At 42.8% G+C, this 17,987-nt stretch overlaps 1 protein-coding gene across 2 annotated transcripts in view; it reads left to right on the top strand.

The window, feature by feature from the left end:
• Nucleotides 1–17,358, top strand: part of TRIM67 (tripartite motif containing 67) — a 417,173-nt gene extending 399,815 nt beyond the window's left edge. For both annotated transcript variants that reach the window (XM_069235025.1, XM_069235026.1), the window contains exons 8-10: nucleotides 6,579–6,882; nucleotides 12,835–12,997; nucleotides 16,864–17,358. In XM_069235025.1, the coding sequence (XP_069091126.1) occupies nucleotides 6,579–6,882; nucleotides 12,835–12,997; nucleotides 16,864–16,926 (530 nt within the window). In that variant the 3' untranslated portion in view covers nucleotides 16,927–17,358. The remainder of the gene's footprint in view (nucleotides 1–6,578; nucleotides 6,883–12,834; nucleotides 12,998–16,863) is intronic.
• Nucleotides 17,359–17,987: the final 629 nt, after the last annotated feature.

Below are 17,987 nucleotides of genomic sequence, written 5' to 3'. Positions count from 1 at the left end.
ACACATCTGTTTTCTGTGAAAAAATATGTTGTGTCCACGTTGTGTTTTGGGCCATTTCCTTTTGTGGGCGCTAGGCCTACCCACAGAAGTGAGGTACCATTTTTATCGAGAGACTTAGGGGAACGCTGGGTGGAAGGAAATTTGTGGCTCCTCTCAGATTCCAGAACTTTCTGTCACCAAAATGTGAGGAAAATGTGTTTTTTTAGCCAAATTTTGAGGTTTGCAAAGGATTCTGGGTAACAAAACCTGGTCAGAGCCCCACAAGTCACCCCATCTTGGATTCCCCTGGGTTTCTAGTTTTCAAAAATGCACCGGTTTGCTAGATTTCCCAAGGTGCCGGCTGATCTAGAGGCCAAAATCCACAGGTAGGCACTGTTTTCTATTAAAAAATTTGATGTGTCCACGTTGTGTTTTGGGCCATTTCCTTTCGTGGGCGCTAGGCCTACCCACACAAGTGAGGTATCATTTTTATCGGGAGACTTGGGGGAACGCTGGGTGGAAGGAAATTTGTGCCTCCTCTCAGATTCCAGAACTTTCAGCCACAGAAATGTGAGGAACGTGTTTCTTTAGCCAAATTTTGAGGTTTGCAAATGATTCTGGGTAACAGAACCTGGTCAGAGCCCCACAAGTCACCCCATCTTGGATTCCCCTAGGTCTCTAGTTTTCAGAAATGCACAGGTTTGGTAGGTTTCCCTAGGTGCCGGCTGAGCTAGACGCCAAAATCTACAGGTAGGCACTTCGCAAAAAACACCTCTGTTTTCTTTTAAAAAATTGGATGTGTCCATGTTGCGCTTTGGAGCATTTCCTGTTGCGGGCGCTTAGGCCTACCCACACAAGTGAGGTATCATTTTTATCGGGAGACTTGGGGGAACGCTGGGTGGAAGGAAATTTGTGGCTCCTCTCAGATTCCAGAACTTTCTGCCACAGAAATGTGAGGAACATGTGTTTTTTTAGCCAAATTTAGAGGTTTGCAAAGGATTCTGGGTAACAGAACCTGGTCAGAGCCCCACAAGTCACCCCATCTTGGATTCCCCTAGGTCTCTAGTTTTCAGAAATGCACAGGTTTGGTAGGTTTCCCTAGGTGCCGGCTGAGCTAGAGGCCAAAACCTACAGGTAGGCACTTTGCAAAATACAGCTCTGTTTTCTGTCAAAAAATGGGATGTGTCCACGTTGTGCTTTGGGGCATTTCCTGTCGCGGGCGCTAGGCCTACCCACACGCGTGAGGTATCATTTTTATCGGGAGACTTGGGGGAACGCTCGGTGGAAGGAAATTTGTGGCTCCTCTCAGATTCCAGAACTTTCTGCCACAGAAATCTGAGGAACATGTGTTTTTTTAGCCACATTTTGAGGTTTGCAAAGGATTCTGGGTTACAGAACCTGGTCAGAGCCCCACAAGTCACCCCATCTTGGATTCCCCTAGGTCTCTAGTTTTCAGAAATGCACAGGTTTGGTAGGTTTCCCTAGGTGCCGGCTGAGCTAGAGCCCAAAATCTACAGGTAGGCACTTTGCAAAATACAGCTCTGTTTCCTGTCAAAAAATGGGATGTGTTCACGTTGTGCTTTGGGGCATTTCCTGCCGCGGGCGCTAGGCCTACCCACACAAGTGAGGTATCATTTTTATCGGGAGACTTAGGGGAACGCTGGGTGGAAGGAAATTTGTGCCTCCTCTCAGATTCCAGAACTTTCTGCCACAGAAATGTGAGGAACATGTGTTTTTTTAGCCAAATTTTGAGGTTTGCAAAGGATTCTGGGTAACAGAACCTGGTCAGAGCCCCACAAGTCACCCCATCTTGGATTCCCCTAGGTCTCTACTGTAGTTTTCAAAAATGCACAGGTTTGGTAGGTTTCCCTAGGTGCCGGCTGAGCTAGAGGCCAAAATCTACAGGTAGGCACTTCGCAAAAAACACCTCTGTTTTCTTTCAAAAAATTGGATGTGTCCACGTTGCGCTTTGGGGCATTTCCTGTCGTGGGCACTATGCCTACCCACACAAGTGAGGTATAATTTTTATCAGGAGACTTGGGGGAACGCTGGGTGGAAGGAAATTTGTGGCTTCTCTCAGATTCCAGAACTTTCTGCCACAGAAATGTGAGGAACATGTGTTTTTTTAGCCAAATTTTGAGGTTTGCAAAGGATTCTGGGTAACAGAACCTGGTCAGAGCCCCACAAGTCACCCCATCTTGGATTCCCCTAGGTCTCTAGTTTTCAAAAATGCACAGGTTTGGTAGGTTTCCCTGGGTGCCGGCTGAGCTAGAGGCCAAAATCTACAGGTAGGCACTTTGCAAAAAACACCTCTGTTTTCTTTCCAAAAAATGTGATGTGTCCACGTTGCGTTTTGGGGCGTTTCCTGTCGCGGGCGCTAGGCCTACCCACACAAGTGAGGTATCATTTGTATCGGAAGACTTGGGAGAACATAGATTAGCAAAACAAGTGTTATTGCCCCTTGTCTTTCTCTACATTTTTTCCTTTCAAATATAGGAGAGTGTGTAAAAAAGACATCTATTTGAGAAATGCCCTGTAATTCACATGCTAGTATGGTCACCCCAGAATTCAGAGATGTGCAAATAACCACTGCCCCTCAACACCTTATCTTGTGCCTTTTTTGGAAATACAAAGGTTTTCTTGATAGCTATTTTTTACTCTTTATATTTCAGCAAATGAATTGCTGTATACCCGGTATAGAATGAAAACGCACTGCAGGGTGCAGCTCATTTATTGGCTCAGGGTACCTAGGGTTCTTGATGAACCTACAAGCCCTATATATCCCCGCGACCAGAGGAGTCCAGCAGACGTAACGGTATATTACTTTCGATAATCTGACATTGCAGGGAAAAGTTACAGAGTAAAACGTAGAGAAAAAGTTATGTTTTTTTCACCTCAATTTCAATATTTTTCTTTTTCAGTTGTTATTTTCTGTAGGAAACCCTTGTAGGATCTACACAAATGACCCCTTGCTGAATTCAGAATTTTGTCTACTTTTCAGAAATGTTTAGGTTTCTGGGATCCAGCATTGGTTTCATGCCCATTTCTGTCACTGACTGGAAGGAGGCTGAAAGCACAAACAATTGCAAAAATGGGGTATGTCCCAGTAAAATGCCAAAATTGTGTTGAAAAATTGGGTTTTCTGATTCAAGTCTGCCTGTTCCTGAAAGCTGGGAAGCTGCTGAGTTTAGCACCGCAAACCCTTTGTTTATGCCACAAGCCTTCTTCTGCAGCCACTTTATCCAATTTTTTTGAAAAAAAACGAAATTTTCACTGTATTTTGGCTAATTTCTTGGCCTCCTTCAGGGGAACCCACAAAGTCTGGGTACCTCTAGAATCCCTAGGATGTTGGAAAAAAAGGACACAAATTTGGCTTGGTTAGCTTATGTGGACAAAAAGTTATGAGGGCCTAAGCGCGAACTGCCCCAAATAGGCAAAAAAAGGCCTGGCACAGGAGGGGGAAAAGGCCTGGCAGCGAAGGGGTTAATAGACTATTGAGTTTGGGAGTTACTGAGGAAATTGAGGCCTCAGAGTGGCTAGCTCCAATTGTCCTAACTTCTAAGGATAACCAATCAAAAATAAGAATGTGTGTGGATTTGAGAGGTCCTAACCAGTGTATATAGGTAGATCGTCAACCACTACCTTACATTATTGAGACCCTAACCATGCTTTCTGGAGGCAAAATATTTAGTGTGATGGATTTATCGGCAGTGTATCATCAGATTTTGCTTCATGATGACTCCAGACACCTTACATCTTTTGTCACGCCTTTGGGAGCATTCAGGTTTGTTAGAGTACCATTTGGGCTAGCTTCAGCTGCTTCATGCTTTCAAAGAGTGATGAAGGAGGTACTTAAGGCTCTGGATTCTGTATTATCCTTTCAAGACGATATGCTTGTCTATGGTGAGGATAAGAATAAGCATCATGCAGCTTTAAATGCAGTACTGAGAAGGCTAAAGGTCCATGGGTTGACTTTGAAGAAAGAAAAATGCTGGAACAGTTTCATATTTGGGTCACACCATTTCTCTGGATGGTATCAAACCCAAACTAGCATTGGCCAAGTCAATTACATCTGTGCCTACTCCTACAGGTAAAGATCAGGTGCGATCATTCCTAGGTCTTGCTGAATATTACTCAAAATTCATCAAGAATTTTGCGAGTGTGGTACAACCTTTAAGGGCTATGTTAAGGAAAGGTATTAGTTTTGAATGGTCTTTGGAATGTGAGGAAGCTTTTAATTTTGTGAAAACTAAGATTGGAGAAATGCCTACTTTTGGTTACTTTGACACTAGAAGGAAAACTCTGTTGTCCACTGACGTGAGCCTGAAGGGTCTTGGTTCAGTTCTCTCGCAAATAGTGGATGGTGAAGAGAGAGTTGTAGCTTTCGCGTCTCGCTCACTTAAGGGTTCAGCGGAACGATATTCTGTTGTGGAGGGGGAGGCTCTGGAATGCATTTGGGCTATATATCATTTTAGGTACTACCTATGGGGTTTACCATTTGTGCTCCAAAGTGATCATAGGCCTCTGGTACAAATGTTTGATGCCGGAGTATCAAACACACGACTCCGCTTATCAAATGTTGGGTGCAAAATTTGATGGAATTTAATTTTCAGGTTGAGTATTTGCCTGGAAAGAAAAACGGTCTGGTTGATTTTCTCTCCACATTGCCTTTGGCTGATCATATTCCAGATGACCAGGATCCGGTATTGTGGGTCAAAGAATCGGCTATTGACAAGAATGACTGGTCTTTAGAATGTGAGAATCACACTGAATATGTGGTGGAAGGGTGGCCCTGTCTAAACAATTGTTCAGATGGAACTAGGGCATTTTTGGAATCTCAAGGATGAGTTGAGAATGGTTGAGGGCAATTTATACAGGTGTGATAGACTGGTTCACCCAGTAACATTGTATGAAAAGTTAATCAACTTGGGTTATGAGGGGCATCTAGTTAGGAATTTGACTAAGGCTAGTGTCAGAGAATGTTACTGGTGGCCTGGTTAAGATAGACAGTTGGAAACACTTGTCAAAGATTGCATACAGTGTGCAAGTAACAATAAGTCCAAAATTGTAAGGACTGCTCCTTTATCTCCTGTTTCTATTCCGGATGAACCTTGGTACAAGTTGGGACTGGATCTGATTGGACCGTTTGAAGTTTTAGCTCCTAATGAGAGGTTTGTCATTGTTTTGGTTGATTATACTTCCAAGTGTGTTACTGCCAGTTGTGTACATTCAATCACCACTAAAACTGTTATAGAGTTCTTGACTGATGTTTTTGCTTGTGAGGGTATTCCCAAGGTAGTAATTACTGATAATGGTGTACAGTTCACCTCACTGGAGATAAAGAACTTTCTTAAAAATTTGTCGATTTCCCATTCCTGCACTGCACTATATGCTCTTCAGGCAAATGGTTTAGTTGAAAAGATTAATCAATTAGTAAGAGCTATTGTACAGACTGCTCTCGGTAACAGATAACCATTGAAAGTTGTTCTCAGAGAAAAATTGTGGGCTCACAGGAATGCTCCAAATGCTGTTACTGGGATGTCTCCTTTTAGGATTTTAAGAGGCAGGATAGCAGGTTCTAAATTAAATCTGTTATAGTTGTGTTCTGGAGGGAGGAGTAGCAGGGCCGTCAGAGGGTCCCATCCTTTACAAAATGATTGCAAACCAAGTCAAGTATAAAAAGGTGTTTGATAACAGACATGGTTCACATCAAAGAGTTTGGCATGTCGGTGATTTGGTTTACATTCAAAGACCCGAGTGGACTCAAAAGGGTGAATCCAAATTTATAGGACCGAAAAAGATAATACAGGTCAGGAAAAATGTAGTGGTTCTGGTAGGAGGTGATGTTTGGAGCATGTCACGTTTAGCCAAATGTGTAAATAGAGAATTGACTCTGAAGGACACATGTGAAGAGAAATCTGGTGGTGAGTCTGATGAAAGTGGGGAGCTTAGGAGGAGCATAAGAAAAAAGGTATATCCTAAACATCTTGAAGAGTTTGTGCATTAAGAAATATGATGTGGTGAGTAACAGTCATGCATATTATATTTCCCTGTGTATTGGTTCTATATACCAAATGTTGATCTCTGTGTATAAATCACACAGTGCATAATGGTGCATTTCTCTCCAAACTGACTCTGATAATCTCTGGAATTGTTTTAATTCTATTTGTATATAATTTGGTTTTATCTTTTGTTGTTATTCCTGCCTTAATGCGTTGTTTCATTTCATTATCATTTCTCCTGTTACCAAATTTCCATTTGTAGTGAAAGTTACGTTTAAATTAGATTAGGTTGTTTGTTCAAGGGGGGGAAAGATGTGTTGTGGCTTAAGGCTCCTTTAACATTGATGTCATGGAGTGAAATGTGGGGAGCAGGAAGATTCCAGACGGGGCGGTTGGTCGGGAGAACGGAGGTGGAAGGAGCTGGCTGATTGTCTCTCGGTGGATACAAATAAAGATATTACAAAAAAGGAAACTGGTCTCACCTTGTCACCAGTGTTACCCCCTATGAATGTTTCCAAAAGGGGTCCAACCTACCTTAGCGATTTTACCACCTGCTTCTTGTTCATTTCTTGCCTCCTTTTTTTCTTCATTTCATAGTGGCTTGGTTCACGTTTGATACTGCTTCAGCACACCGGGACATTGTCTTGTCTAACGACAACTTGACTGCAACATGTAATAGTTACGACGACCGTGTGGTGTTGGGGACTGCGGCCTTCTCCAAAGGTGTACACTACTGGGAACTCCACGTGGACCGTTATGATAATCACCCTGATCCAGCTTTTGGCATTGCCAGGATCAATGTTGTGAAAGATATGATGCTTGGGAAGGACGACAAGGCTTGGGCCATGTACGTGGACAACAATCGCAGTTGGTTCATGCATTGTAATTCTCACACTAACCGGTAAGAACTTTCTTCTGAAACCCTTCATTTGAAATTTCTTGAAATCACATGTCCCATATTAATTGTTAATCATTCATACAAACAAAATCAAAGACATTCTAGTGTGAATAGTGTCTAACTATGGAGTGATAATGCGAGTGTGCTTTTCAAGCTGAGTTTGAGCTAAGAATAAAAGGACGTACCCATGTGAAGTATTTTGTTCTCCACTAGGAGTCAACGTCTATTATTATTATTTTTATTATTTTTATTTTATTATTATTATTATTACAGCTACTACTATTATTACTGCTACTACTACGACAATACTACTACTGATAATACAGGTACTCCTGATATTGTGGTTAGTTGTTGCTCCGGTTAACTGCTGGCGAAAGCTGTTTTTTCCATTTTCTTTTTATTTTGTTTTCTAGGATTCTGTGTAGTTATAAAATGTTTTGTTCCGCCATATGACCTTGCATTTTGTATTCATTTAGGTGCAATGCTTGTTTAAGTAGGTGAAACTCATGCAGTCTTTGGTAAGGTCTAGAGAAGGGCCCCTGCTAACAAACAGGGAGGCAAGGGTACTTTAGGGAGTCTTAGGTTTGGCTCTGTGAATTTCTCATTTGCATGGCTGTTGCTAGAGCTTATTCTTTGGCTCCTCTCCCTCGCCAGACTCCAGCTGTGTTTTGGGCAGACACCTTTCTTCTTCCTTTTCGTTAGGTCTCACAAAGTCCTTCCCTACATTTGTATGCCTGTAGCGTGGTCGTCTTTTCTTCTATATCCCGTTCTTGTAATAGGATATAATCCCCACCTGTTAGTGGCAGCCAGGGCTTCATTTTATTTCCATTTATGCATAATTGTTTTGTCCCTCCCGGGTACAAGTCTCATCCTCCCTTCCGTAGTGTAACAAAGTTTCCTTTACCTTTTTCACGAACACATTTTCAGATCCCTTCCCCGGCTGTACCTCACAAAATAGGACACACAAATATCATCAGACATAAATATTGTGTCCTAAATATAAATTACCAAAATATTGACCCTCTGGATGTAGACTTTCTGTTATTAATTCCTATGGGGTGATATTATTTAAAAAATACTTCGGGCACAATGTTTCTACAGACAATATTCTGGTACCTCATCTCCTTCGTGGATGATTATCTTTTCCAGAGTGTAAGCAATATCTGGGTAAAATCAGACCAGGCGTTGCTTTTGTTGCTGCCTCATGTCCTGCTCCTTGCAGTTGGAAAAAGCGGTGCCACCCCCAGCAGTCTCCCACTGGCCCCTTCTTTCTTGTTCTGCAAAGCTTTGAAATACCTGTGCCCTTCTCCTTCTGACACCGTGAGATTTCAACATTGCTCATTAAACCTCCTAGTTCCGTAGAGTGCTGGAAGCGACTTGGGCTGATGCAGGGTCGGACTGGCCTATCCATAGGGCAGTCGTGCAGAGCCCGATGGGCTGGTGTAATAGGTCAGTGTGTGGGACCTTTTTTCTAGCAGCTTGTGGGCCTGTATTACGACCAGGTAGGTCGGGTTTCACTGTTGATTCCCTGATTTTACCGCAGATATTGCTTACAGTAAACACAAATGTATACAGTCACCCACACCTTACAAAATACCCACACAGTGTGTCTACAAAATACCCACACAGTGTGCGTTTACAATGTAAAACGTGCCGGATTCGCAAATGTGGGCCACTTTTGAGCTGTGAGGCTCACTAATGTGGCCACTTTTATGGAAGTGCCTGGGCCGATGTTTTGCCCCACAGCGACCTTGGCTGGTTGATGTGACATATCGGCCATATTCAGCGTTTTTTTATAAACTTTAACTGAGGAAGTACTATGATGCCCCTTCCCTCGCGTGGAACCTTCAGAGATGCTAGCACCTTTGCTTATATCAAATTTGGGAATAACGAACGATTCGCGTTCATTCAGATACCTATAACAATTAATTTATTTTATATCTGTGGACGAGGCCAGGAAAGTTCTAAACAAAAAATATGTTTGAGGGAGAGAGAAAGAGACAGAGAACAAGGTAGGGACACCAGGCAAAAGAGCGAAAGGAGTAAGAAAAATAGATAAGGGCGGTGTTGTGTCGGCGCGCTTAAATGAAAAGGCTGGACACCGTTCTCTTTTTTGTTTCTGTGGCCGGGGATGGTGAAGCAGCGAGTAATGGCCGGCTGCGACCTCGCGTGCCGCTCCGTATCGCTGGCTTGCCGTCCCGCGGACATGCCCTTTATTTTATACCCGCCCTGACGACAGCAGGGCAAACCACACAAAAGCGTGTAGAACGTGTGGGGGGTGGGGGAGTGGGGGGAAACACGGGGGACACACATTATCATAACCCTGTCCACCCCCACTGATTACAGTGTGCCAATACCAGGTACGTCACTGGGTATGCAACACTAAGGCGGAAAGGCAATGGATCAGAAGAATGGGAGGTGAAGGACAAGAGAGGGGGCTGCGGGAGATAGGGTGACCACCTGGCATTAAGGCAAATTCTGTACAGGACTGTAAAAAATTCAGGACAAAGGGTCAAAATTCAGGACAAAAATTCAGGACAAAGGGTCAAAATTCAGGACAAAAATTCAAGAACAAACGTCAGTTTTACAGACACGCGCAAGAGAGGCCATGCCTCACTATGTTGTCAGTGCATTTATTTACTCTTTTTTAACATAGCACTATTTATTCACTGTGGTCTTTTTGTGATTGCCTCCTGGTGTGCTACATTCAGGTGTCACATTACGGCCTTGTGCAGTAGTAAATTAATGCCCTTCACGGCAAGGCCACCACCCCTACCCAAATCTACCCGATCTTTCCTGAAGAGAAAGTAACAGCAACATTTTGATTATGTTTCTGAACATTTTAAAACCCCTGGCAAACAGTTTGGGAAACATTAAGGTAATTAACCTTATTCTAGTTTAAACAAATTGAACAAAAACATCTGGCTTACCCCAACCGCCCATGGACTTTCAACTTAACGAGGCAGGGCAGATGGTGTGGGCGACAGTCTCACACCTAATGTCAGGATTTGATGTACCATAACTTGTCTATGGTCTCACAGCACTAGAGTGTATGTCCGGGACTCTACATTTATCTCAGAAATGGGAGCCCGGACTACCAATCAAAGATAATAAAAGAGGAGGATGAAATTGAGAGCAAATGGGAGATCCACGGCAAGTAATTCAAAGGGTTGTTGCCAAGAACTGGGTAAATAAGGAAGAGAAGTACAGGGTGGGGCAATTCCTAAAATCAGACAAGATGGGTCCACCAAGACTATTCAAAGGTATTGGGAACCTGGGGAGTTGTCTCTGCACACAGGAGCGAAACAGAAGGGGCACTGTCAAGTGGTTGAACAAGCAGCACCCATCCACCTTGGCAAACTCTTCTGGTGCAATGGTCCGCTGTTAGTGCTTTTGAAGGGTGAGCAGGGGCCAGACCCCTTGCAAGGTTGTGCAAGGCAATTGCCCACTTTGTCCATGTCTTTATATGGTTTTGAAATTGAGCAAAAGCCAAACTAGAGATCTGGGTTATCCCTAAGTGTCAAGTACACATAGAATCTTCAAAATATTTGGGATGTAAATTGCACAAACACAATTTACAAATTTTAAAATTTAATTAGTGTTTCTTTGACATATGACACTGTTTTTGCCTTTATATACATTTAGATTTCAACCTTTTGATACCTAATGATTAATATCTACCATTCTTACACTGATTTCCAGGAAGAAAATCTCGGCAGAGCGAACGGTCCCTCCAAGCCCAGTTTGCTTTTTGGTCTTCTCTTTTTCTTTCTGTAAAGGCCATGTGGCACTAGTGAAGATGGGGTGCTACCCCAATGATAGTATTATTTTGCAAACCTTCCTAAGCTCGTCCTTCATTCCTTCTTCAGACAGGCCACACATCTGATTTGGTCACTGCGGCGCCATCAGGAGCTCTTTCCACTCTAAAGCTAACTGTGACTGCAGGTGGATTAGGTCTTCTGGACTTAGAATGCTATTATTCAGCTGCACAGGTCCAATGGGTGGCTCGCTGGCTTTCTGCCCACCTCCCTGCATGAGATGGGGTTTACCAGTAAAGACTTTTAAGAAAGGCTTAATGCACTGCTCATCGTTTCCTACTGACCATTCTACGGATCACCATTCAGGGTTATCATGCACAGCTTTCTCTTGCCTTGCCAGAACATGTACACCACTGCACTGACACTCTACTCTGCAACTCTGCACTCTACACCACTCTACTCTATGCCACTGCACTCTAGGCACTCTACTCTACTCTACACCACTCTACAATACTCCACTCTGCACCACCTTACACCACTGCACTTTATGCCACATGAGTCTACTCTGCACTCTGACACTTCACCACTCTGCATTACTGCACTCTCTGCTAATCTATTGTATGCAACACTACTCCACTGCACTCTATGTAACTCTACCCCATGCCACTCTATGCCACTGCACTCTGCGCCAATGCACTCTAAACAACTGCACTGTACGCCACTGCCCTCTACTCTGTACCACTGTACTCTACGCCACTGCGCTCTGTGCCACTTTACTCCACTCTACATCACTGCACTGACACTCTACTCTGCAGCGTTCCACTCTCCACCACTGTACTATACACCAATGTACCATGTACTACTGCATTCTATGCCACTGCACTCTATGCCACTCTACATCACTCCACTCTACAGCACTTTTCTCTACTCTGCACCACTCTACACTACGCCACTGCACTCCCTGCAACGTCAGTCTACTCTGCAATCTTTGCCACTGCACCACTCTACACTACTGCTCTCTCTGCTACTCCATTGTATGCCACTCTACTCCACTGCACTCTGTGCCACTCTACTCTGTCCCACGCCATTCCATGCCACTGCACTCTAAACCACTGCACTCTACGCTAACGCACTCAAACAACTGCACTGTACCCCACTGCACTGTACTTTGCACCACGGGGCTCTACACCACTGCTCCTATGCCACTCTACTCCACTCCACACAACTATGCCACTAACTTTAAGCCATGCTGAACAGCAGCTACTCTGGTGTACAACATTGCTTATGGCTAAAACACATTAGCAAGGCCAATAACTCTTTCGTAGATGAGACCTATTGGCTTTGCCAATGTTTGTTAGTACTATGAGGTACCGAGGTACCTGAAAGAACTGTGAAAAATACAATTACATCATAATAAAGGCTGCTACAAAATGCGCAAATACATTTCGGTTAAATAAAAAAAAAGTGCTTCTCAAATACAGATTTGAATAATATACAGTTTATACCTAGTACTAAAAAATGTTATAACACTCCATTAAAACCACACACCCCACAGCTCACTTTGGAACACCATTACAATACCTCTCTAAAAGAAATATCTTTGCCACCAGAAAACTTCAAGTGACTCATTTTAGTAAAGTCAATGCAGGTTTTCAAGCCCCTTTGCATTTGCAGATTTACCAGTTGGGCACATTTGCATGTCTTTAGGGAAGGAGACCCCCTGGCAAGAAGGTCTGATTCTTATCTGTCTGCCCCTCCCTCAGAGCGCAGGAGACTCCCAGCCTTCCAGTCCAGCTGGGGAGACTGATCTGCCCGTAATTTCGCCCTGCCTCCGTTGTCCTTAAGGTGAAAGGCTAAAATTACGGACAAATGCTGTCCGTGAAGCCTTTTATCACGGACAACGGACGGCAGGGCGAAATTACGGACAGTCTGTGAAATTTACGGATGGGTGGTCACCCTAGCGGGAGAGTATATTGGAAGAAGGAGTGGGTGAGGAAAGAATTAGCATTATGATATCACCCTTCAATTGAGAAAGAGCATTCATACCACATTTTTATTTTTGAGAAGCCACATTCTCGTCGTTTAAATAATAGTGTTTTTTATTTGGAAACACAGTTAAAATGTTGTGCCTTAATGAAATGAATGTTCTTGCTAGTAATTCATTTTTGCACAGTAATTTGCCGTTTGTCCTTTCCAGAACGGAAGGCGGTGTCTTTAAAAGTTCCACTGTTGGTGTACTCTTGGACCTGAACAAACACATACTGCAGTTCTTCATCAATGGACAGAAACAGGGCCCTGCAGCTTTTGAAAACCTTGAAGGTGTCTTCATGCCTGCAATAAGCCTAAACCGAAATGTACAGGTAAAGTTTGTTCATCACAGAAATCTGTTGACATGGGCACGAGGGAGTAAGGCCTATGCATAGAGAACAGGTGTGTTACTCCGCAATCATTTCATTCAGCCTAGTGCTTGATGATCTTCTTTTGTCCTGAATAGTGACTTGCACGTGCGTTTAGGCAGCAACTGACAACCGAAGCTCGCCATGGATGAGGCAGGCCTCCTACAGCAACATTAAAAATATAGCAGCTTTAGGGGATAGGGTCCTCTGGGCCTAAAAATGGCCTGGAAAGAGGGGGCGCTCTTCCCCATCACCATTAAAATTAAAAAATGGTCCCTGGGATGTGGTCCTCGTGACCGAGAAAAGACTCTGAAAGGGAATGTGCATGCCCCCTCCCCTAAAAAGTATTCCTGTCCTGCTCTCCTATATGCTTTTTTAATCTTTTCACAGGACAGAGGACTGAATCCCAGAGTCCTAAAATGGCTGTCGCCCCATCTTTGTTGAAATGGTGGCAGCCAATCGGATCTTATCTTTTGAGCTGTTGGCTCCATGGAGCTTCCACAGCAAGATATATAAATATATTTTGAGCCTTAATTTCTCAAAAACGACTGAATGGATTTACACCAAACCACAAAACCACACTTTCTGGACCAACATCTAGCTTTCTGACAAATTTGGTGTAATTCTATTCAGCCTTTTTCCGCTGTAGCTGGATCTAATTTTCATATGGAAAAATGCGTGGGGAACCCATGATTTGGGACACACACCTGTTTCTCAGCCCTTTCTCGACGGATCACTCCAAAACTTCCCAAAAAGGAGCTGATGTCGATGAACTTTTTTGGGGAAAGTTTTGTGAAGATTCTTTAAATGGTGCCAAAGTTATAAGCAAACCAAAGAATGATTATTCTATTGAAACGTGGTCCTATCTATAACTTCACCGTGGCAACAGACATATATATATATATAGATGGCCTACTTTTAGCTTTTTCTGGTGGTGGGGGCCATATATAGTGATCTATACAAAGGACATTTATTGGGGACTGGTGAGATTGTGTCTGGCAAAGCCCTGCCTTCCGATGCAGCCCAAATGCTCTACAATGTCGAGGATCCCTCTTCCCATGGGTTTGGAAGTGGAGGGCAAATAAGGGGGGGTCCTAAACAGACCCAATCCAGAGCTATGGTGATACCAGGGCTGCAGAGAGATGCTTTTCGCTAGAGTATGTTAATACATTTTTTTTTTACATATACAAACAATTTTCAATCAACAAATTAACCATTTCTCTAGGAAATATGCCCTTATATTTTTTAGAGAATTATAAAAGTGTTATACATTTCCTCGTCAAACCTCTTTTCAGGTCATGTTACATCATGATACTTATTCCATATTGTTTCAGTGGCTTTGTTATTACTTATTAACCTCATCCTTAGTCCCACTATAGTACTGGATTAAAATCTGTCGAAGAGATTAGGAAAGCTCAAAACTAAATATATATATGTCTATACTTGTGTGGGAGAGAGAAAGAGACAAAGAACAATGTAGAGACACTAGGAAAAAGAGTCAAAGGAGAAAGATAAATAGATAAGGGCAGAAAGGCAACAGATCAGATGAATGAAAGATGAAGGATATGAGAGGAGGCTGTGGGACATGTATATGGGAACAAGGAGTTGTGAAGATGATCTTGAAAACATTAGGATTATGATATAACCCTTTTATTGAGAAATAGCATTCATACCACATTTTTATTTTAGAGAAACTCTGTGCTTCTCTTGCATGGTCTTCAGAATACCTAGGAGGGCTAACAGTGATCATTTTTCATGTTGGGCTGTGTTGTAGCGCATCTGGGTCCCCAAGAATTACATTGCTTGGCTCCTGGTCCTATCCGCATATGGGGAGACAAAGTGCCATCATACCATGTTTGTCTTCTGGTGTGTGGGTATGCTGCATCAAACTGGTTTTGCAAAGAGTATGTGGCTCCCCTGGAAGTCTACACCTCTTAGACAAAGCCCTAGCTGAATTAGCTATGTTCTGACAGTTCCCTTAAGTGAGTAAGTCCCTTATATCCCTAGAAAATATAATTATTTGTTAAGCGACTCAGGAGACATCAGTGCAGAAAATCTCTTGTTACATAGATTATGCTTGTTTGTTAAACTGATCAAAAGCATAGACATAGTTATACAGTTTTATGATAAATGTAACCAGAAACTCTCCTTTTTTATCTGTTACACTAGCCAAAATAAAAAAAAGGAACATAAAAACAAGAAGACAAAGGAGCGCTTCTGATTTAATTTATTATGAAAAAATATCAATATCTCTACAAAGGGCCTCATTTACGAGGCCCTAGCAGCACACTGTGCCACTAGAGCGCCATTTGTTTTTACGCTCCATTGGCGCAGTGTGCCAGCCCATATTTATATGGCCACACAAAGCCACCTTGCATGGCTTTTCATGGCTTTGTAAATTTGGACCCCTTTCATGCATACCACTGCATGAAAGGGGCATTCCCCGGGTGTTGCCTGGGGTATTCCCACGCAACACCCATGGAAGAGGAAGGAATATGACGCAGTCCTAGATTTACAAGTCTGGGAATTAGTTCGCATCCTACACCTCCTCAGAGGTGGCGTAAGAATGACGCAACAGGGAGAAATATCTTAATTTCATAATTGCATTATGCAGCACACATAAAAAGAGGAAAACATCCCTTATGATTGTTTTGTGCAGGAAAGTGCACTGAACCAATTATCCCCACAACGCAGACATCCTTGCTCCATGTTGCAAGGGTGCCTGCGTTGGCGCTAGGCAGCAGTTTGTTCACCAGTGCAGGGGAGATGACAGAAATGCACCATATCTTGTGGCTACAGCACATTTCTGCCCTTTCCCAGTGGCACGGGGCGGTGCAGCAAGGACCTCGTAAATAAGGCCCATAACCTGAGTGAAAACATAGGGACAGATTTAAGAAAAGTGGCGTTGCACCTAGTGCAGCGCCACTTTCCTTGCGCCCCTTAGCTCCTCCCTACCGCCTCTATGTGTGCGTCGAATTTAAAATACAGCGCACCATGGCGCAGTGTAGGGGAGAATAGCGTCATTTTTTTTGTGCTACTGATGTACTCTGCAGTAATCGTGCCAAAATATGGAGGCCTCCTTTTAACGCCTGCTCTGAGCAGGTGTTAAAAGTGCTGAAAAAAATGGCGCAAGGAAATCTCTTTGATTTCCTTGTGCCATTTTTTGACCCCCCTAAAGGCGGAACACCCCTGTTGCATACATTATGCCTGGCACAGACATAATGTGGTGCAAGTGTTGCGCCACTTTGTAAATATGGTGTGGGGAAAATGCCACTTTAGCTCTGCCTTAGTGGCAAAAAAAATTATGCTATGGCTGCGCTAAGGTGGCTCTACGGGCTCTTAAATCTGCCCCATATTTTCTTACTGACACATCCTGAATCGCTTAACAAACAATTGCATCCAATTGGAGCATCCTTCTTGCTAAAAGAATGGGATTTCCTTTCCTCTCTCTTTAAGGCACATGTACCAGTTAGAGAGGGCACGTTAGGGTTTTAAGGGAATTTTACGTAGATCATTGTGGTGCCCTGGGAGGTACTATTCCTGCCTTTTGGATGGCCCACTGGGGATGTGAGCAGCTACTATGGATCATAGGCTGGGAGGATGAGTGGACCCATCCGGCTTATCCCTCTGGATGAGAGAGGTTTCCCAAGAGCCATTGATGATGCTTTTAACAACAGTTTAGGGATATTAACTTATATAGCAAAAAGGTTGTGTTTTTTTGCTCCTTGATTTCTCCCTTTTCTGAGTTTATAAATGAGTAATTTTCATTCTGAGTGATGTTTATTCTGATTAAGACTTTCATTTTTTCTATACTTATGTCCTTCCAACAGGTAACTCTTCATACAGGACTAGAAGTGCCCATGTGCATACGACAGACAAAATCATCCAACTGATCCCATCCCCGGCTGGCTTTTGTACTCTACTTTTATAATTTCACAGTAATGATAATCAACAATAAAACGACCTCATTCTTGATTTAACATATCTAAGATCAACATTTATAGTTATAACGTGTGCTATATTATTTAATTTATGACAAAAAAGTTTTAAAAACATTATTTTTTGCTTTTTAATAGTAACGAATGTACTTATAGATTGGGTTTTCTATTGAAATGCATATTTGTGTGTCTTAATCTATCTTTACCAATAAGATGGGTATAGACTTATTCGTATCTTATCCTGTTTGTATAAACAAAACGCACATACACATTCAAAGGGCACGCTGCTTATGTGCGTCTATTCAAATTCATCGGGTGAACACTTTTATCAAATGAATGTGTCTACTTGTGTAGGTTCCCTAATAAAGCTGGACAAAATGTTTTACTAAAGAAATTCTGCTCTGGGCTAACTTATAAATCGTATGGCTGTAGATTGGGAGGGATTCTCTGCGATTTCATTACTAATAGGAGTGGGCACTGACAACCTGTTTGTGCAAAACAATGTTAACGTGTTTAACTCCTCTTCTTGCAACATCCTCTAACAACATATTAATAGAGCCTTTATTGGCTGTATAATCACAGATTAGGGTCTAGGCTTCTTTATGAAGACTGTAAGTATGAGCTGGCTTTAAGCTGTATCCCATGATCCCCCCGCTGTATGATCCATTCCTATTTATATACGGAGGTACCAGACCCTAAATCCGTAATCTGAGTTCCAAATTTTAGTCCGACCCAACTATTCCATCCAGCCTACCTGTATTTGACAACCATGTATCCCAATGCACATTAGTCTGTGCACTGCTCTTCAGGTTTGTTGATCTAGGAGATTCCTAATAACATGTCAACCCACTAATGTTCCACAGATTTGTCGCGTATATCTTGTTCTAACATATAATTCAAAGAAATCATGGCCAATTGTGTGTGCTGGTGACTGTCTTTAGGATAGACAATATATCAAGGGAACAAGTGGAAAAACCACACCACCACTGCAACAGAACCTTGTTCTTGGAAGAAAG

Source organism: Pleurodeles waltl, chromosome 5, assembly GCF_031143425.1.
Source record: "Pleurodeles waltl isolate 20211129_DDA chromosome 5, aPleWal1.hap1.20221129, whole genome shotgun sequence".
Lineage (NCBI taxonomy): Eukaryota > Metazoa > Chordata > Amphibia > Caudata > Salamandridae > Pleurodeles > Pleurodeles waltl.
The sequence above is the reverse complement of the archived record's forward strand: the minus strand, read 5'-3'. Positions and strand labels throughout refer to the sequence as shown.